Below are 21,701 nucleotides of genomic sequence, written 5' to 3'. Positions count from 1 at the left end.
AGGGAAGGAAAGTGATAAATCAAGTCATTAGGTCCGGGACTCAAACTGCAGTCAGCCATATGGGAGTCCAGTGTACTCAATCACCATGCTACCTGCCAGCCCCTAAACTATTTTAACTTTATTTACTTATTCAATTTCAATTTGACCAGAGAGGGAAAGGGAGAGAGAAAGAGAGAGAGAGAGAGAGACACGCAGAAAGTGAGAAACCAGGTCCAGGACTTGAACAGCAGTCGGCCATGTGACGTGCCCTTAACCACTCCACCACCTGCAGGCCCCTCCAATAAGAGGTTTTGAAGTTCCATTGAGGACTACAAGTCTGAAGAATACAGAGTTACCAAATTAAGAGCATCTATCTATAAACAATGGAAACTCAAATGTATATTACAGTGGGGAATGAGATACTAAAATAAACATGTCTTAATTATTCATTAAAAAAAAAAAAAGAAAATGGGACCAGAAGTTGGCGTAATGGCTATGTTGATGGACTCCCATGTAGTCAACTGTGGTTTGCATCCTGGACCCGTTAGCTTAAACTCATGCCAAGCACGTGTGCATGTGTGCCCAAGATCCTGAGAGGAGAATGGAGGAGAAGGGATTGCGGTGTGGCCATGCCCCCTGGCAAACACACATGCCCTATGGCAGAAAAACTAAATAATAATAATTAAAAAATAATTCCATTAATACAAGGAATCTTCAAAAAGTTCATGGAAATGTATAATATGAAAAAGCTATAGGTGGATTTCAAAATTTTTTGCACCAAAAAAAATCATGCATTAATTCCATTTTCCACCACCTTTTTTAAGTCTCCTCATATATAGTACCTCAAATAGTCATACAAAGACAGAAAGTAGAGCAGAGGTTATCAGGATCTGGGGAGAAAGAGAAAAGGTAATGACTGCTAGTAAGTATGGGGTTTCTAAGGAGGATGATGAAGATATTCTAAAATTATACAGCAGTGATGGCTGCAAAACTCTGACTATACTACCAACCACTGATTTGTGTACTTTAAATAATTATTTATTTAATTTAATTTATTATTATTATTTTAAATTTGCTATAGGGCTCCTGCATTCACCAGAGATGGACAGGGACAGTAAGAAAGCAAGTAACCAGATCCAATACTTGAACTTCTGTCAGCCAAGTGGGAGTCCAGTGCCTTAATCACCATGCCACTCATTGGCTCCAATTTGTGTACTTTAAACAGGTGAACTGTGGGAGCAGATGGCGTAATGGTTATATCACTGGACTCTCACGTGGTTGACTGTAGTTCGAGTCCTGGATCTGGCAGCTTGAAACATACTGGGTGTGCATGTATGCATACTCAAAATCCCAATAGGAGAATGGAGAAGGGACTGCGGTATGGTCATCCCCCCAAAGGGTGATTTGTCGCTTTGTGTGTCTCCATCTCTCTGGAGAATGCATGCGCCCTATAGCAAAAATCCTTCAGAAAAAAAAGGTGAATTTTATGGTATGTAAACTATATGTCAACTTTAAAACATGATAATTATATCATTTCATTTGCCATCAACATAAAAATTAAGAATGTTTGGTATACCTCTGGGTCGTCTCTCCGTCACCTTTTGCTACCAAAATAATTTGGGCATATGTTTAGTAAAATTTTTGATTCAGCTTTAGTGTGCTTAAAAAGGGAATGCAGGTTGAATATCCCTAACTTGAAAACCTGATATAGTAAATGCTCCAAAATCCAAACCTTTTTAAACATCAATACAATGCCACAAGCAGAAAATTCTACATCTGACCTAATGATGGGTCACAGTGATATGATACAGGGACCAGCAGATGGCTAAATGGTTACATCGCTGGACTCACATGTAGTCAACTGCGGTTCAAGTCCCAGACCCGGTGGCTTGAAACTTATGCCAGGCATGTGTGCATGAGTGCCCAAGATCCCAAGAGAATGGAGGAGAAAGGATTGTGGCATGGCCATCCCCTCTGGAGGTGGGGGGTGATTTATCTCTTTCTGTCTCTCTCTGTCTCTTTGGCGAGCACAAATGCCCTATAGCAAACATCTCTACATCTCTCTTTAGAAAATGCTGCAATAAAAAAAATTATATAAAATTACCTTTAGTTTATATGTATAAGATGTATATGTTGAAAATAAATTAATTTCATTTTTAGACTTGGGCCCTAGTCTCCCAAGAAATCTCATTACATACGCGTAAAAATTCCAAATTCCAAAAAATCCAATGTCTAAAACACTTTTTTCCCCAGGCATTTCAGATAAGGGATACTTGACCTGTATTACTATCTGACATCTTTTTTTCTAATTGAAGATTAGAAAAGATTAATTGCCTGGAAATTAGTTATATAACTTTTTCATTATTATTTAAAGCAAATTTTTAAAATAATTATTATTTTATTTATTATTATTATTACTATATTTGCTATAGAGCACATGTGCTCACCAGAGAGAGGAGAGAGGGAAAGTGAAAACCAAGACACCTGTTACGAGACTTCAACCATATTTGGCCATGTGGGAGTTCAGTAGCTCACCCACCATACCACCTGCTGGCCCCAAAAGCAAGAAATTTTATTAGGGCATTTTTTTTGTTTAATTCAAGGCCAGGTTCAAATCTGGTTCAAAACAAGTTGACATAAGCAAATTCCATTGGGCATATATTTTTGGTTTTAGTTTCAAGGTAAAAACCATCAGGAAATGATGAATGAATACTCTAGGACAGCTCCGGAGGCAGTTTAACTTGAATGTCAAATTTAAAGCTACAGTTAAAATTCTATTATTTATTTCTACTTTTTTTCTTTTTAAAATAACATTTGCTTCCAGGCCAACGTTCAGCAGTATAGTGGTTAAGGCAGCTGGATCCTATATGGCTGACAATGTGGGGAGATCAGGATACAGCAGCTTGAACAACACACCAGACACATGTGCATATGTGTCCAAGATCCCAAAAGGAGGGAGAAATGGAGAAGGGACTATAGCGTGACTATCCCTCATGGGGGATGCTTTGTTACTTTCCTTCTCTCCCCCCGCCACCATAAATGTATGTACCCTTTGGCAAAATAAAGTAACATTTATTCCCTGCATAATATTAATACAGAAATACATATGTACATATATGCTTCTTTGTTGTAAAAAAAAATCTTATAATGAATAGGAAAACAACAGAAACAAAAATCACCTATATCCTACCATTCAAAGATAACCAATGTTAAAATTTTGTTCATCGGGACCAGCAGTTAGCGTGATGGCTATGTCGCTGGACTTCCATGTAGTCAATCACAGTTCGAGTCCCAGACCAAGTGACTAAAAATCTCACGCTGGTCTCGTGTGTGTGTTTTTCTAAGATCCCCAGAGGAGAATGGAGGAGAAGGGATTGTGGTGTGGCCATCCCCCCAGGGGGTGATTTCTCGCTTTCTGTCTCTCTCTCTCTCTCTGTCTTTCTGGTGAGCACACACACCCTATAGCAAAACCTCTCCAAAAAAAAAATTTGTTTATGTCCTACCAGGAATCTTATTTATTTATATATATAAATAACATACATATGATATAAATTCAAGTACATTTGTTTAGAAAATTGTGATGGTATAGATAGATAGATACCTTTTCAAACAGCGTTTATGTTCATTTAACAAAATATCTCAGATATTCTCCTGTGGCATAAAGTATCTTTAACATAATTTTTATGGCTTTTTAGTATGTCATCATATGACCATACCATGATTTACTAGTTTTTACTATTACAAAATATAAAATATTATAAACAATTATGTAAACATCCTCATGTATTTTTATACTCATCGCTGACTACCTCCATAGAACTTATTTGCAAAAAGTGGGATTACAGTGCCTATGAATCATTTCTAATTGATAAAGGCCAAAAGAAGCAACAAAATGGAAATAAAATAACATTAGAGGAATTAAAGAAAAGTACATACCTGACAAGGTAGCATCAAATCCCATGTCTTCTATTGCTTCTCTCAAGGTTTCTGGAGAGGTTAGTAGCGGATCATATTCAATTGTACCACTGCTATTTGCAAGGGAGACACATACAGATTTTACACCTGCCTTTTTTGATATGACACCTTCAATAGACTGCACACAAGAATTACAAGTTATGCCACCAATGTTTATCACAGTTTCTTGAGTAAGAGGCTGGCTAACTATATTCAATGGAATCTTTTGAAGAGACGAGCTGGAGGGAGAGTTTGCAGTACTCTCAACTTCCCTTGCAATACTAACTCTATATTGTCCTGGTGATATGGCCTCTATTGCTTTTCTCAGGGTTTCTGGAGTGACAGAATTGGCATTGTACTTCACGATGGCAGACCTGTTCTCTAAAGAAACTACTATGCTGCTCACATACTGGAGTGTAGATAAAGCACTTTCTATATTTGACACACATGATTTGCAATGCATGCCATCTATGATGAAAGTGGTTGTTAAGTTGCTGGTACATGATGGACTCTTTTGCTGTGACCCTTCTGAGGATTTGACTGGAGTGTTCTTTAGACGCTCTATATCAATAGCTCCCAATTTGAGGTACTTGGGCTGTTTTCTGATGAACGCTGGAAAACCCAGAGCTTCGATCTGCTTTTTTATTTCCTCTACTGTGATAAGATGAGGTTGATAAATGATAGTAGCTTCTTGGTTGTCCAGGGAGACTAGTTAATAAAAAAAACATAATTATTAATATTTAATTCAGTTATTCCTAGGCCATTTCAGAAAACATTTTATTTTCTGAATCAACCACAAATAATTGTTTCTCCTATTCTTATCATCAGATTTTCTCTTTTAGAGAGAGATTTTTGCTATAGGGCATGTGTACTCACTAGAGAGAGAGAGAGAAAAAGTGAGAAACCACCCCACAAGGGGGATGGCCATACTGCAATCCTTTCTCCTTCGTTCTCCTCTTGGGATCTTTGACACGCATGCACATGTGCCTGGCGATGAGTTTTAAGCCACCAGGTCTGGGACTTGAACCACAGTCAACTTCATGGGAGTTCAGTGATAAAACCATTATGTCATCTGCTGGTCTCTCATCCTATTTCCTTAAAATAACAATTTTTTGAGAGGTTTTTTGGCTATAGGACACGTGCACTCACCAGAGAGACAGATTCAGACAGAAAGTGAGAAACCACCCCCCCCACGAGGGATGGCCATGCTGAAATCCCTTCTCCTCCATTTTCCTCTCAGAATCTTGGGAATGTATGCAAACATGCCTAGCATGAGTTTTAAGTCACTGGGTCCAGGACACAAATCAAGGTCGAGTACATGGTAGTCCAGCGATACAACCACTATGTCATCTACTGGTCCCAATTTAATTCTTTTCAGAAAACGTTACTCACACAGACTAGAAACACATAAAGATGACCACTGGGGCCAGCAGGTGGTATGGCAGTTGAGACACTGGAGTCTCATATGGCCGACCACAGTTCAAGTCCCAGACTGAGAGGCTTTCTTTCTCGCTTTCCCCTTCTCTATTTCTGTTGTCAAATTAAAGAATAACAACAAATGGAATTAAACAAATAAGTGATTCTTAAAAAAAAAAAAAGGTGACTACTGTAGCTATGGTCTCCAAGTTTCTGCATGCATGCCCAAGTAGAAATATATTAGCGGAAAAGAGTTCCCAGGTATGTTGGGTTAAGAACCCCGAACACCAGGACCAGCAGTTAGCATAATGGCTATGTCGCTGGACTCCCATGTAGTCGACCGGAGTTTGCGTCCCGGACCCAGTGGCTTAAACTTCACGCCGGGCGCGTGTGCATGCGTGCCCAAGATCCCAAGAGGAGAATGGAGGAGAAGGGACTGCGGCGTGGTCATCCTCCCAGGGGGGTGAATTCTCGCTTTCTGTTTCTCTGTCTCTCTCTGTATGTCTGGCAAGCACACGAAAAAAAAAAAAAAAAACTCTCTAAATAAATAAATAAATAAATAACCCTGAACACCATGAATTGTCACCCCAGCTGCCTTTTCTACTAAACTTCAGTTCAACACTCACGTAACCTTTAATTATGTTTATTAACTTTACTGACATTAATCCTGAGAATATACTGCACCTCTTCGATGAAACAGTAAGCACTCTAGTCCCATGGATTCAAAACCCATGTTTAAGAAGAAAATAAAAAGTTAAAAGATCAAAAAAGGAAAACTAAGCCTTACAAAATAACTAACGCCAAACATATTACCTTTAATTCGCTGAATACCTTGCAGTTTCCCAATTTTTCCTTCAATGGTACTCGTGCATGAATGACAGGTCATCCCTTCCACTTTCATCTTCAGCATAACTTCACCTGTTTGTGCCATACAGCTATCTTCACAAGATCCTGACTTTTTTTCCAGTGTCCCAATATCTAAACTGAGATCTGGAACCAGTTCTATTATCTGATTGGCACTTACTATAGACGGAATTATTGTCACTACTGCAGTTCTTTGCTGAGGAGAAATTTTAATGTCAGCCACACCCTTCGTCTTGAGCAATGTACTTTGGATATGATCCCATTGTGGAGTCAGTGAAGCAGTAATAGTCAGAAACACAGTGTCAGTTAAAACAGGGAGAGGGCTGGCATTATGGAGAATGGCATCAAAGCCCATGTCATCGATAGCTTCCTGTAGTTTTTTTGGAGTCTGCAGTTTAGGATCATAAATAATAGTTGCATTTTTTTCTTCCAGTGAAACCTTTTGGAAAGAAATTCCAGAAGTCAGTTTAATTAAATTACATATAACACAGGACTTAAAAATATCAATAATAATATCACGTTCAAGAAAAATTAAACAAATAGCCTGATGGGGTCTCTCCACTAGTTTTAATCTTTATTATTCTCATCAGAAAGAAACATAAAATGCCTTGTTGAACCTACAAGAACGCTAAAGCTACATACAGGTGTACGTGACTGTGATACTGATCAGGCATTTGAAACATATACATGGACAAATACACCCTAGAATTTCAAAACAGAGTACAAACTACTTTCCTACTCTCTCCTTTCACAAATTACTCCAAACCTTCACACTTTACTAATTCAAAAGTTTATATAGTAAACAGCAGCAGAAAATAAAAGGTAATATAAAGGTTAATCTTTAAAAGTGTTTAATTAGATAATTTTGCTGACAAGAAAAGGTATAAATATGCCAGTTTATGAAAAAAGGTAGCATTCATAGGATTTTGTATAATATACTCTTATATTTCCTTATGTGACTACAGCATAATATGAAATTTATTAAAAATAACATTTTTTGTGTTTTATATTATTAGCTTATAAAACAATTATTATATTATTAAAGCCCAGCTATTGCATATAATTTAACTATTGCAGTGACTTCATCTCTTTAGCTGACAAGATGAAGACACGCACCCAAACACCAAGTTGGGGTGGGAATCAGAAGATCTAAATTCTGTTGTCAATTCTCCAACTTACAAGCCAATCACATTTATTAGTTCTATCATCTGAAGAATGGGAAAATATGCCCTATTATCTCCCAGAGTTGTTATATAATTATTGTACAGGTAAATAGAAAAGTTCTTTATAGCGCAGCAGTAATGAGTTATAAAAAAGTAAACACTGAATGACTAATATTTATCAAGTACTTTGTTAATATGTGCCAGGAAATGGGATTCTCAGAATATAAAGCTGAACATGGATGGCATAGTCACAGGGAGTAATATTAAGACAGAGAATACTATAAAATATACTACCAGCTGAGAGTTAGAAAAGGCTTCTTAGGGAAGATAATACCTGAATATTAAAGGATAAACGTGAAATCAGCAAGGACATGTGAGGCAGGAAATTTCAGACAAATAGAAGCATAAGTGTAGAGAAAAATGAAAAGATAGAGAATCATGCAACTGCCTATTGTGGAGTCTTACATGCCAATAATGGTTTTCAGTTTATCCTAAAGGCAATTGGGAGCCCTGGAAAAGTTAAGCAGGAGATTACATAATTAAATTTGCATTTTAGGGAAAAATTATTTTTCAGCCCAGTAGGGAAGATACTACTGGACAGAGGTGGAATAAAACATGAGAAGAGGTCAGCTAGGAGACCATTGCAATTCCAACAGTGGTGAAAAGAAAAAGTAACATAAAGTTTAATCTTTATAACAGTAGTGCAATAGAGGGTCTGAATTAAGGCATGACCACTTTGGAGTAAAGAGAAAAGAGGCAGTTTCATGATACACTTAGGAAGGCAGGACCTACTACTGAGAAAAAAAATGAGATATAGAGGGTATGGGAGCTGACTTGGATGATTTATGGGCTTCTGATTTGGGCCAGTGGAGAGATGGTGGTGCCACTAACTGATATCAGAAAGAAAGGAGGAAAACAGGAGGAAATTAAGAGGCTGGAGTGGAGGGAAAAGAGAGATGATGAATTTAATTCTGGACCTATTGATTTTGAGAGGGAAGCAGCATATTACTGTTAAAAAGCAATTTAAACACACAGAGTTTCATTATTATTTCCTATTAAAAACCTTTGCTCCATAAAATCAGAAATCCAAAATATAATTAAAAGTAATTCAGAGCAGGAAATCTCATTTTAAACTCTACAACAGATATGCTACTAATTCTTTCATTTATTTTAATAAACTTCATATTTTTCTTTCTCCAGTTTGGTAATGGATGACTATGTATTTGGCCAAAACTTGAGATGTGTCAATTGCATGCAAAGTTTCTAAGACTGATCATTCTAGCTGGTTAGATTGTTCTTTGTTATGGAAGAAATCACTAGCATAAATGACTCAAAACAGAAGAAGTAGGAGAATAGTTTATTTTTGCTTTTAGATTACCCTTTCCAACTTTTCCATGAAAAAAACTACTGAATAGCCAAACCACATATAGTTGAGACATATACTTTTTTTGGAGAGGTTTTTGCTATAGGGTGCATGCGCTCGCCAGAAAGACACAGACAGAGAGATACAAAGCGAGAAATCACCCCCAGGGAGGATGGCCACACTGCAATCCCTTCTCCTCCATTCTCCTCTCAGGATCTTGGGCACGCACGTACACGTGCCCGGCGTGAGTTTAAGCCACCGGGTCAAGGACTCGAACCGCGGTCTACTATGTGGGAGTCAAGCAACAAAGCCATTATGCTAACTGCTGGTCCCAAAAGACATATACTTTTGAAAGAGATATGGCAGGGACCAGCAAATGTCATAATGGTTATGTCACTGGACTCCCACATAGTCGACCACAGTTCGAGTCCCAGACCCAGTGGCTTAAAACTCACGCCAGGTATGTGTGAATGTGTGCCCAGAATCCCAAGAGGAGGATGGTACAGTGTGCCCATTCCCTCAGGGGTTGATTTCTCACTTTGTCTCCGTCTCTGTGGCAAGTGCACACACCCTATAGCAAAAAATCTCTCTTAAAAAAGAGAGAGAGATAGATGACATAACTATAGCCACTATCAAAAGGAGGTTCGATGTCTTTGTGTTTCTTAAAGACATCTTCTTTAAACTTGAATCTTACTGCTCTGAGGTTGATGATTTTCTGCCTAACAAAATGACCTTAAGTAATTTAAACATTCCAACTAAAGGGAAAGATATATCATTGATTTCCACAGGCTAGTGGTAGGTAGCAGGGTAGCATGAGTGAGTTTTTCTGGGTAATAAGACTGTACTATGTCCCAGTTGTGATAAACAATTATATGCCTGTGTTAACATTCACAATTTTTAAAAGTAATTATTTACTTAACTCCATTTGTTATTATTATTATTTTTTAATTTGTCCATAGAGAGACAGAGTGAGAAAATGAGGAAGTAAGAGAGAAAATGAGGAAGTGAGAAAGCAAGCCACCAAGTCCAGGATTCACACTGCAGTTGGCCATGTGGGAATCTAGTGCCTTTAACCACCACACCACCTGCAGGCCCCCATATTGTTTTTTTTTTTAATTTAAATGAACTACATATCAAAACTGGATAATTTTTTTATAACAATGAAAAAAATAAAATTAAAAACTCAGTTCCTCAGTTACATTAGCCACATTTCAAATGTTCAGTGGTTTATGTAGCCAGTAGCTGCCAGGGCAGATATAGAACATTTTCGCCATCACAGAACATTCTTGGACTGTACTGCTCCAGGTATCACTATATGTTTTCTGATAAAGTATCAACCTAAAAGATTATTTTCCCTTTAGATTTAAATATGTTCTATGTGGTATCTTCTAAACAAGACCTGATTTTGAGCTATTTTTTTGTTCCCCCAGAGGGCACATGTGCTCTTAAGAGAGAGAGTAAAAGAGGAGAGAATACAAACCTAATGTAGCATGGTCATGCCATGATCCTCTTCTCTCCATTTTCCCTCCCCATCAGGATTTTGGATACACACACACACACACACACACACACACACACACACAAGCAGCCAAGCTGCTAGGGCTGGGATTTAAACCACAGTCAGGCATGTGGGATCTGGCTCCTGATGCATTGTGTTTAACAACTGTGCCATGTGGCTGCCCTGAGCTTATTTTTTCCCCCCCCCAAAAAAATGTCAACTTACCAACATACCCAGTGAAAAATTGTTCTCACTTTAAAAGCAAAATTTACTGTCACTGGATGGTTTGTTGTCTTTTCTACCACCTTAGCCTTTCTTATATTTATAATAAGGATTACTTCTCAGGCAGAAGGAAACTATGTATAAAATACTATACAAAAAAAAAGCCATATTATCCTATGCTATTTTCATGCTGTACATGGGAAAACACTTCCTTATTTAGTAACTTCTATTTGCGTGTTTCAGAGCTGGCCAGCCAGATTCAGCACAAACAAAAATACTCCCCTTCAGGGTAAACAGCACTCATTTTTTTTTCTCTGAAAGTTAGATACCAAGAGACTTTTCAAACCTCAGTTCTCAAAACAAAATTAAACAACACCTTATTTTCATTTAAGAGGAAATTCACATAGTAATTATCACAAGAAAGGTCAAGGCACCAAATTCTTGGGCAGGAAGCTAACATGGCACTTACTGATTCAACAAATATTTACTGAGTGTCTATTATGTGCCCAGCACTGGGCTAGCTATTATGGACACAATGTGAACAAGGCCAAGGATAGACACCACATAGCTGGAAAACACTGGTAAGAGTCTGATTCCGCATCTGTGCTGTTTTCCTTTCACTCTCCCCCCCAAAAGCACCTCCCTCACTTCCTTCACAAAGTTCCAAAGTTTCAACAGCTTGTGTTTTTCTCAGAATTTTCTGTTAGGAACTAATGTTGTTATTTTTATTTTCAAAGGAACTATTTTTCCATTATTTTAACAGTTCCTCTGAAAGTAAACATAAGAGCCTACAAATTAAAACATGGAATTAAGGAATTAGGGTGTAGGACTGTTCACTGTACTTAGATGAAAGCAGCAGAGGCAGAAAAGGAAGGAAAATAAACCAAACCTGCTTTGTGGCCTCAACAGCATTTACAACAGTATAGAGTGCTGACTGTCCACAGTATTGTGTCTTTCACAATGTTAAATACGAAATTCGGGCACAGCATATGATTTCTGTATAACCTGTATAAATATACAAAGGCTGCATATTTTATTTCCAGGCAATATGAAAGCTAGAACCTTGTACAAATCACACTGACTCAAAGGGCTTCAGCTGCCTTAAACACTGGACAAAATAACAATTTTTAGCTATAACTTTCTATAAAAACAAAAAACTATGCTACTACCAATCCTTTGGTTATCATTAGTACACTCTTCTTTTTTATATTCTTTCTTACTGGAAAATGAAAGAAGCTTTAGTCTGAATGTGTTCCCCCAAAATTTAAACGTTAAAATCCTACCTCAGAGGTGATAGTATTAAAGGTGGGACCCTCTGAGAAGTGATTAGGCCCTGAGGGCAGAGCCTTCATGTTTGGGATTAGTGCCCTTATAAAAAAAGGAAACTACAGCAAGAAAGCATCATCTATGAACCAGGAAATTAGTCTTCACGAGACACCAAATTTACCAGTGCCTTGATTTTAGACTTCCCAGTCTCTAAAAGTCTTACAAATAAATGTCTATTGTATATAAACCACTAAACTCGTTTTGTTTTGCTAAGGTTTTTGCCATAGGGTGGGTGCTCTTGCTGGAGAGAGACAGAGAAGCAAAAAGTGAAAAATCACTCCCCACAGAGGATGGCCACACAACAGTCCCTTCTTCATTCTCCCCTCAGGATTTTTGTCGCATGAGCCCACACACACACCTAGTGTGATTTTCAAGACGCTGGATCCAAGACTCAAACCGTGGTGGACCATGTGGCTTGACCTTAATTACCACATCACCTGCTGGCCCACCACCAAGTTTAGAGTATTTTGTTACAGCAGTGTGAACAGACTAAGAAAAAGGAGATACAGTTTAAACTGTCCATGAAACCCAGCAAGAGAATGAAAGTGCTAGGATTCAAATTCAAGTATATGGGGACCAGCAGTTAGCATAATGGCTATGTCGCTGGACTCCCATGAAGTCGACCACGGTTCAAGTCTCGGATCTGGAGGCTTAAACTCACACCAGGAGCATGTGTGTGCACGTGCCCAAGATTCCAAGATGAAATGGAGGAGAAGGGATTGTGGCGTGGCCATCCCCCCTGTTTCTCGCTTGCTATCTCTCTGTCTCTCTCTGTCTTTCTGGCAAGCGCACACGCCCTATAGCAAAAACCTCTCAAAAAAAAAGAAAAAAAATCAAGTGTATGTAACTACAAGGGCCACACTCCTTCCATCTATAAATGATTAGGTTAGATGATCTCTAATTGGCTTGAAAAACTAAAATTCTATGTCTGTGAATTGAGTAATCTATAGCTTATAAATAAAAACACCTCAAAAGGGGACTAGCAGATGGTCTAATAGTTACATCACTGAACTCCCATGTAGTCAACCACAGTTCGAATCCTGTACCCGGCAGTTTAAAACACACTGGGCACATGTACGTGCATGCCCAAAATTCTGAGAGAACGGAGGAGAAGGAAATATGGTATGGAAATCCCCCCAGGGGGTGATTTCTTGCTCTCTGTCTCTCCGGTAAGCACACACACCCTAGAGCAAAAACCTCTCTTCAAACAAACAAACAATCAAAAACTTCTGAAGCATAAAATATTTACAGCATTTGACTAAATTTAAATTCAGTGCTTGTTTTCCTCTCTGTACTTCATTCACTCTCTTTGCTAGTTTAAATTAAAAATTTTTGAATCAAAAAACTATAGTATATCATAGGACTCCCACTTACAATATTATAGTCTCAATATAAATTACTCTTATTAAAAATAATATGTGTGTATTAACAGAGTAACATTTCTCCTCCATTCTCTTCTTGGGATTTTGGTCACGCACACACATTCCAAGTGTGAGTCCCAAGCCTTCAGGTCTGGGACTCAAACGGTGGTCAGCCACATGGGAGTCTAGCAACATAACCATTACATCCATCTGCTGGTCCCAAGAATTTTTATTTCTTAATATATTTTTATTTTGCTTCAAAAATTATATAATACATGATTCTTCATTGTAAAACATTTAAATACAAAAGTAAACAAAGGAAACAGTGAAAGCCCTTCTTTGTCCCTTTCCTCCTCTGCTAAGTTTTTACCCTAGGTTTGGCTTTTCTTTGATCCTTGGACTAGTTCAACTAAATCAGAAATGTAGGCCTTGTTGAACAACTGATTCTACACCTTCATGGATGGATGATTATTACCCACTAATTTATAGTAATAATCAAAATACCCATTTTACTCTAACTTACTGTTGGTGAAAGAAAAGAATGTTCAGTGCACTGTCATTTGCCACAGCAAGAGTTAGGAAAGCTCCAAAATAAAAGTCCCAAATATAAATTATATTAGATGGGTCTCTAGCTTCTAGTAGTTTCTGTCATAGGGCGAGAGCCACCACACCCAATGGGCCTGCCTCTATACACTGATATGAAATGAGATATATTTGCTAATGAAAATAGAAAGGTACAGAATGATATATATTGGGTTGACAGAAAAGCTATGCCACATTTTTGCATAGAAAAACATACAAAAATGTCATGACTTTTCCGACAACCCAATATAATGTGCTTCCATTTTTTTTAGAGGTTTTTGCCTTAGAGCGTGTGTACTTGCTAGAGAAAGAAAGACAGAGACTGTATGAAGGGAAGTGAGAAATCACCTCCCAGAGGCAACAGCCACACCACAATCCCTTCTCCTCTATTCTCCTTCTGGGATCTTGGGTTCACACATGCGCCCAGCATGATTTTTAAGCCACTGGATGCAGGACTTGAACCACAGTCAGCCAGGTGAGAGTCCAGCCATGTAACTGCTATGCCATCTGCTGACCCCTGTGCTTCCATTTTTATGAAAAGAGAATAAATACACACATTAAGGGTATACATGCAAATATATATAGTTTCACATTTATAGATTTTCTGGAAAGATAAACATGTAAAAAAGAATAACTGCTTTTTTTTGAAAAAGGCTTTTACTCTGTGGATGTGTTACTTTTTTCAATAACTAAAAACAGAGTTAATCTTAATGAATCATGAATATATTGGAGCTGGCAGGTGGCATGGTGGTTAAGGGTGCTGAACTTCCACATGGCCGACTATGGTTCAAGTCCCAAATCTGGTGGCTTGCTTTCTCACTTTCTCCTTTTCTTTCTTTCTCCTCTGTCTCTCTCTCACTCTGTCCCTCTCTGGTTAAATTAAATAAATAAATAAAGTTAAATAAAATAATTCTTTATTAAAAAAAGAAATATATTGGGAACCAGCAGTTAGCATAATGGCTAAGTTGCTGGATTCCCACGTAGTCGACCGCGGTTTGCATCCCGGACCCAGTGGCTTAGAACTCACGCCGGGGGCGTGTGCGTGCGTGTCCAAGATCCCAAGAGGAGAATGGAGGAGAGGGGACTGCGGCGTGACCATCCCCCCTGGGGGGTGATTTCTCACTTTCTGTCTCTCTGTCTCTCTCTGTCTGTCTGGCAAGCACACGCGCCCTACAGCAAAAACCTCTCAAAAAAAATATTTACTGATTCACAGGAGACATTTAGTAACTGCTAACATCTAGGTGGCCATTTTTAAAAGAATAGTATATTAAGAGACTGGACTACAGCCTTATCTGAGTAAAGGGGAAAAGCACTTAAGTTAGCACTGTCAGTTTCAGGGACAAAGTAATTTGTTAAATAAGCCATTAACCTTTGGAGTCATTCAGTACTTGTATCTAATTAAATTTGTTTTACATTTCCAGTTTCAAAAAGGTCAAACAATTCCAGAGAAAGACTTTCAATCTGTCCATTTTATTTTTCCACTGAACAGATCACTGAGTGATTAAATTAAACTTCTGGTTAATCCCTTTAAAGTCTGCAGTTTTAACATTGGCAGGACAAACATGAGTAGTACACTAATTTACAGTACAATCTAAGACATATTCCCAAAATGTATTTAAATGCTAGGGCTACAAAGTAAAATAACTGGATTCTATTTATTCCAAAATTAGAGACTTCTTGACTATCTACTCTCCTTGAGTTTTGTTAAAGCTCTAATCTAGTCCACTTGCATTTTTCTTTTCTTCCTTTTTTTAAAAGAGATTGTTGTTACAGTGTGCATGCACTCACCAGAGAGACAGACAGAATAGTGAGAAATCACCCCCACCACTCCCACGGCCATGCTGCAATCCCTTCTCCTTCATTCTCTTCCTGGAATTTTGGGCAAACACATGTGTGCACGTACATACGCACATGCCTGGTATGAATTTCAAACTGCTGGGTCCAAAACTTGAATGGTGGTCGACCATGTGGGAGTCCAGTGCTTTAATTACTATGCCACCACTAGTCCCACTTGCATATTTCAATAAAACAGTTTCACTCAATGTAATATCATAATTATGTTACTTCACTAAAAATACTACTGAAAATAGAAACTTTTCTCCCCAGATCTGGTTTCCAAATCGACTACACATTAGTCTTAATTATAACATCAGAAATTATGATCCATAAATACTAAATCTTAGCATTCTTTAAAAATGATCAATATTAGGACCAGCAGATGGCACAATGGTTACGTTGCTGGACTGTCACAGTCGACTGTGGTTACAGTCCCAGACGCAGCAGCTTGGAACTCATGCTGGGTGAGTTGTGCGTGCATGCCCAAAATCCGGAGGAGAGAATGGAGAAACAGGGACTGTGTGTGGCCATCTCCCTGGGGGGTGATTTCTTGCTTTCTGTCTTTGTCTCCCTGGCTAGCACACATGCCCTATAGCAAAAAGATCTCTTAAAAAAAAAAAAAAAAAAAAAAAAAAAAAAAAAACCTCATGCCAGGCACATGTACATGTGAGGCCAAAATCTTGAATGGAGACGGGATGGTGGAGTGGCCATTACCCCTGCGGGGGGGGGGGGGGGGTATTTCTCACTTTCTATCTGTCTGTCTCTGACTCTCCAGCGAGCACACACACCCTATAGTGAAAATCTCTCTAAAAAAGGGTCAATATTTACATATTATAATGTTGAGCTACATTCTGACTATAAATTATATTTGGGCAAGGTCAATTTTCTATCTGGTACCTAGAAAGAACTAATTCCACATATTGTGGCCTCTAAAACAAAACAATTTGAAGAGCCTTCTACAAGAAAAAGAATACAAATCTATAGACAACAAAATTGTATACAAAAGTAAATATTCTGAATAGGTAACAATTTACAAATGGGTAACAAGTTACAAATTTTTAAAGTTAATTAATACCATAAAGTCCATAAAATACCATTTTATTAATAATACCTAATATACCTCTCCAGTACTTTCTTTTCCTACATTTTTTGACTGTATATTCTTTGATAGCTAATCCTTTCTTTTTGAGAGAGAGATTTTTGCTATAGGGTACTTGTGCTTGCCAGAGAGAGACAGAGACAGAGACAGAGAAAATAAGACACCACCAGGGTGGTACCCACGCCACAATCCCTTCTCCTCAATTCTCCTCTCAGGATTTTTGGCACACGCATGTACTCAACATGAGTTTGCAGTCGTCAGGTCTGGAACTCGAACCACAGTGGGCCACGTGAGAGTCCAGTGATGTAATCATTATGCCATCAGCTGGTCACAATAGGTGACTCATCTGACAGTGACTTTGTAAAATCATTTCTAGATAAAAAAAGATAATTCAGTCTTTCTTCTAGATTAAAAAGTTTGGCTTTGGTTTTTAAAAATGATAGTTTAGAAAAGTTCCTTTCAATATCAGAACTGAATATTGACAAAAAAAAAAATATTTTTAGAGACATTTTTGCTGAAGGGCACGTGTGCTTGCCAGAGAGACAGAAAGCGAGAAATCACTCCCCCCAGAGGGAATGGGCACTCCACCACCCCTTTTCCTCCATATTCCTCTGGGATTTTGGACACACAAGCACATATGTCCAGCATGAGTTTCAAGTGACCAGGCCCAGGACTTGAACTGCAGTTAAGCATTTGGGAGTCCAGTGATGTAACCACTACACCATCTGCAAGTCCCAATGGGCAAATTTTTTTTTTGGGGGGGAGAAGTTTTTGCTATAGGGTATGTGCGCTCAACCAGAAAGACAGAGACAGACAGAGAGAAAGAAAGCAAGAAATCATTCCCCTGGGGGGCTGGCCACAGCATAATCCCTTTCCCTCCATTCTCCTCTCAGGATCTTAGGCACATGCGCACATGTCTGCAGCATGAGTTTAAGCCACTGGGTCCGGGATTCGAACCACAATCAACTACATGGGAGTCCAGCAACACAGCCATTATGCCAACTGCTGGTCCCCTCAATGGGAAAAAATTTTAAACTGTTAAATTTGGGGAAACTATCAGGTTTCTTTCACATAAAAGTTGTAAAATTTCAGGATATTTTAAATTTGTGTAGTAATCACTCTTATGGACTCTTCAAATTGGTAACACTTGTACATTTATTAGTCTTACAGTGGGCCCTACATCTTTATGTTATGAGTAAGTTGACATTATGAGTGGTACAGGTATTACTGGAAGCCAATCCGATACCAGAATACTAGCAAAAAGTTCACTATATACAAAAGTGACTAAGAACCAACATATATACATATAGCTTACTAACCCCAAACTAAACATAGGCCCAGTTCAACCTCCCCTTAAGTCAGATCCCCTAAATACTCATGGACATTTTAATACCACAGAACACCAAAGGGAGGTGTAATAGAAGGGTATCTAAAGAGGAAATGGACATAGATACTAAAAGATCATGGTTAAAATATTTCACTTTCTTTCCCCATGGAGCCGCTCTTAGCTCTCAAGCAGAGCCCACTTCCATCAGCAGGCCCCAGCCCAATCAGGGAAACTTGAGGCGGAGCTGTCCACTGGCCCCTGCCCCAGCTCCCAAGCTCAGAGCTCTCCCTCCTCCCGGCCAGAAAGGGCAACTCTCAGCTCTCAAGCAGAACCCACTTCCATCTGCATGCACCTGCCCAGTCAGAGAAACTAAGGTGGGACTGTCCACTGACTGCTGTCCATTGGCCCCAGCCCCAGCTCCCAACCTCAGAGCCCCTGCTATTCTCTGCCAGAAAGGTGGGTCTTTTTTTCCCTTCTTTCTTTTGCTAATTCTTTACTTCTCCTTACCCCATAGGACAGCTCTCAGCTCTCAAGCAGAGCCCCTGTCTATCTGCAGACCTCAGCCAAAATCATCCGCGATACAAGCGCAGTGCACAACATTTTCTTCTTTTGCCATTCATCTTTTTTCTTCCCTCTTACATTGTCATCATCTCCTCATCTTCCACTCCCCCAGAGAGACTAGACAGGTATAGAATCATAGTTTTCAAACATACAAGCATCATGAGGCTCCCAGGGACACTCACTCTATACTGAGCCACCTGCAAAAAAGGAGAAACTGCTCTTCAGAAACCTGAATAGAAAACTCCTACCTGGGACCAGTAGTTGGTGTAATGGCTATGTAGCTGGACTCCCATGTAGTCAACAGCGGTTCAAGTCCCAGACCCAGTGGCTTAAACTCACACTGGGCGAGTGTGCGTGAGTGCCCAATATCCTGAGGGGAAAATGGAGGAGAAGGGAGTGAGTGTGGTGTGGCTATCTGCCCTAGGGGGGTGATTTCTCGCTTTCTGTCTCTCTGTCTCTGTCTTTCTGGCGAGCACACGCACCCTATAGCAAAAACCTCTCCAAAAAGGAAAAAACAAACAAACAAACAAACAAAGAAAACTCCTCCCACAGGAACCAAATTGCTAAACAAAGCAGAAGAGCGACTTGGGCACAGAAGCAATCACAGCAAAAGGGAAACAAACTAGTTCCCAGTAACAGAATCATTCTCCAAAAAGGTATCCAAAAGTGAAAACATCACCCAATGGCTAGAAGTCACAGAAGAGCCTCAAGTTTGAAAAAAAAAAATAGGAAATATATCTCTTCAAGAGAACACACTAAGTCTCCTCCACCACTTGAAAAAAAAAGAAGTTACCAAATATCAGAGAAAGAATTCAGAACATTCATAGTGACAAAATTCTGTAAGTTGTTAACAGAAAAGAGGCAATGAACTCCAGGAGATGAGGAAGTCCTTCCAGGATTTGAAAGAAGAAATGGACACCATAATAAAGAATCAAATGGATCTATTAGAGATGAAGACTGTAATACAGGAAATCAAAGCCTCTCTCAAAAGTATTAAAAGCTGAGGGACCAGCAGTTAGTGTAATGGCTATGTCGCTGGACTCCCATGTAGTCAACCACAGTTTGAGTCCCAGACCCAGTGGCTTAAAACTCATGCCGGGCGTGTGTGTGTGCATGCCCAAGATCCCGAGAGGAGAATGGAGGAAAAGGGACTGCGGCATGGCCATCCCCCGTGGGGGATGATTTCTCACTTTCTGTCTCTCTGTCTCTCTCTGTCTTTCTGGCGAGTGCATGTGCCCTATAGCAAAAAACTCTCAAAAAAAAAAAGTATTAAAAGCCAATTAGACCATGCTAAAGACCGAATCTTGGACATAAAAAACAAAACCTCTGACCTAAAAAAAAAAAAAAGGAAAAAAAGATAGAGAAAATAATAAAATCAAATTAGAATAATATACAAGAAATACTAGATTCTTTTAAAAGTCCAAACATCTAAATAACTGGTATCTCAGAAGGTGAAGAAACTAATAAGGACATGGAAAATTTTTTCCATGAATTCTTGGAGAAAAAAAAAACAAAAACAACTTTCAAAGTCTAAAGAAGCACTCAAACATCCAGACCCAAGAAATACCAAGGACCCCAAATAGAATCAACCCAAGAAGATCCTCTCTAAGGCATATCTTAGCCAGACTGGCCAAAACAACAAATAAAGAAAAAGATACTAAAACTGGCAAGAGAGAAACGTTAAGTAACTTATAAAGGGCATAACGCTAGACCTTTCAATGGAAACAATGCAAGCAAGGAAAAAATGGGAAGACATATTGAAAGTGTTAAGAGAGAAACAATTTCAACCAAGATTATTACATGTAGCAAGATTATCCTTCATACAGCAAAAAAAGCTTAAAATCTTCTCAAAACCTGAAAGAATTTGCCAACACCAGATCAGCTCTTCAAGAAACTGAAGAGAGTCCTGTTTCAGGAAAACTAAAGAATGGACAGACAGAAATGAGAGAATAAAAGACAATCAAGACAATGCCCAACATACAGGTAGGTACAAGTCAATAAATATCGATAATAACATTGAATGATAATAGATTAAATTATCCAATCAAGAGACACAGACTGGCTGAATGGCTAAAAAAAACAGAAACCCTCTTATCTGTTTCCTACAAGAAATGCCATCTCGGGAACCAGCAATTAGCGTAATGGCTATGTCGCTGGACTCCCACGTAGTCGACCGTGGTTCATGTCCCGGACCCGGTGGCTTAAAACTCACGCCGGGCGCGTGTGCGTGTGTGCCCAAGATCCCGAGAGGAGAATGGAGGGGAAGGGATTGCGGCGTGACCATCCCCCCGGGGGTGATTTCTCGCTTTCTGTCTCTCTGTCTCTCTCTGTCTGTCTGGCGAGTGCACGCACCCTACAGTGAAAATCTCTCCAAAAAAAAAAAAAGAAATGCCATCTCATGGATAAAGACTTACATACACTAAAAGGGAAGGGCTGGGAAAAGGTATTCCATGCAAATGGGAACCAAAAAAGAGGTGGACAAAATAGGCTTTAAAATAAAAACTGTATGAAGAGACAAAGAGCATTATATAGTAGTAAAAGGGCTAATCCATCAAGAAGATATAATACTTATAAAAATCAATCCACCTAACTCAGGAGCACCCAAATACGTGAAGGAAAGACTGTCAGATCTAAAAGGAAAGAGACTGCAACACATTAATTGTTGGGGACCTCAACCCCCCACCATCTCCTGTGGACAAATCATCTAGACAAAAAATAGGCAAAGAGATACAGGATCTAAATGATACCATAAATCAAATGGACATAACAGACATCTATAGAACCTTCCACCCAACAATCATGAGATATACTTTTATTTCACCCACACAAGGAACCTTTTCAAAGATCAACCACATGATAGGGCACAAAGGAAGCCTTTACAGGTTCAAAGACATAGAAACTATATCCAGCATCTTCTCCAACCATAATGGAATTAGACTTGATGTGAATTTCAGGAAAACTCCTCAAAAATACGAATACATGGAGACTAAATAACCTACTCCTGAATGACTTCACAACTATTAAATAGACCGAAATCAAAAGATTCATGGAAGCCGATGATAATGAGGACACAAGTTTCCATAATCTTTGGGACACTGCAAAAGCAGTCATAAGAGGGAAGTTTATAGCAATTAGTGCACATAAGAAGAA

General features: G+C 38.9%; 1 protein-coding gene across 1 annotated transcript in view; it reads right to left on the bottom strand.

Annotated features, from left to right (window-relative positions):
• The window catches only part of ATP7A (ATPase copper transporting alpha), a 155,269-nt gene that overhangs the window by 65,583 nt on the left and 67,985 nt on the right, over positions 1-21,701 (bottom strand). Inside the window, exons 3-4 of the mRNA XM_006148775.3 lie at positions 6,163-6,652; positions 3,916-4,641 (exon numbers count right to left, since the gene is read on the bottom strand). Of these exons, the coding sequence (XP_006148837.1) occupies positions 3,916-4,641; positions 6,163-6,652 (1,216 nt within the window). The remainder of the gene's footprint in view (positions 1-3,915; positions 4,642-6,162; positions 6,653-21,701) is intronic.

This window comes from Tupaia chinensis, unplaced genomic scaffold (genome assembly GCF_000334495.1).
Source record: "Tupaia chinensis unplaced genomic scaffold, TupChi_1.0 Scaffold000243_1, whole genome shotgun sequence".
NCBI lineage: Eukaryota > Metazoa > Chordata > Mammalia > Scandentia > Tupaiidae > Tupaia > Tupaia belangeri.
This window is presented reverse-complemented; position numbering and strand designations above follow the sequence as displayed.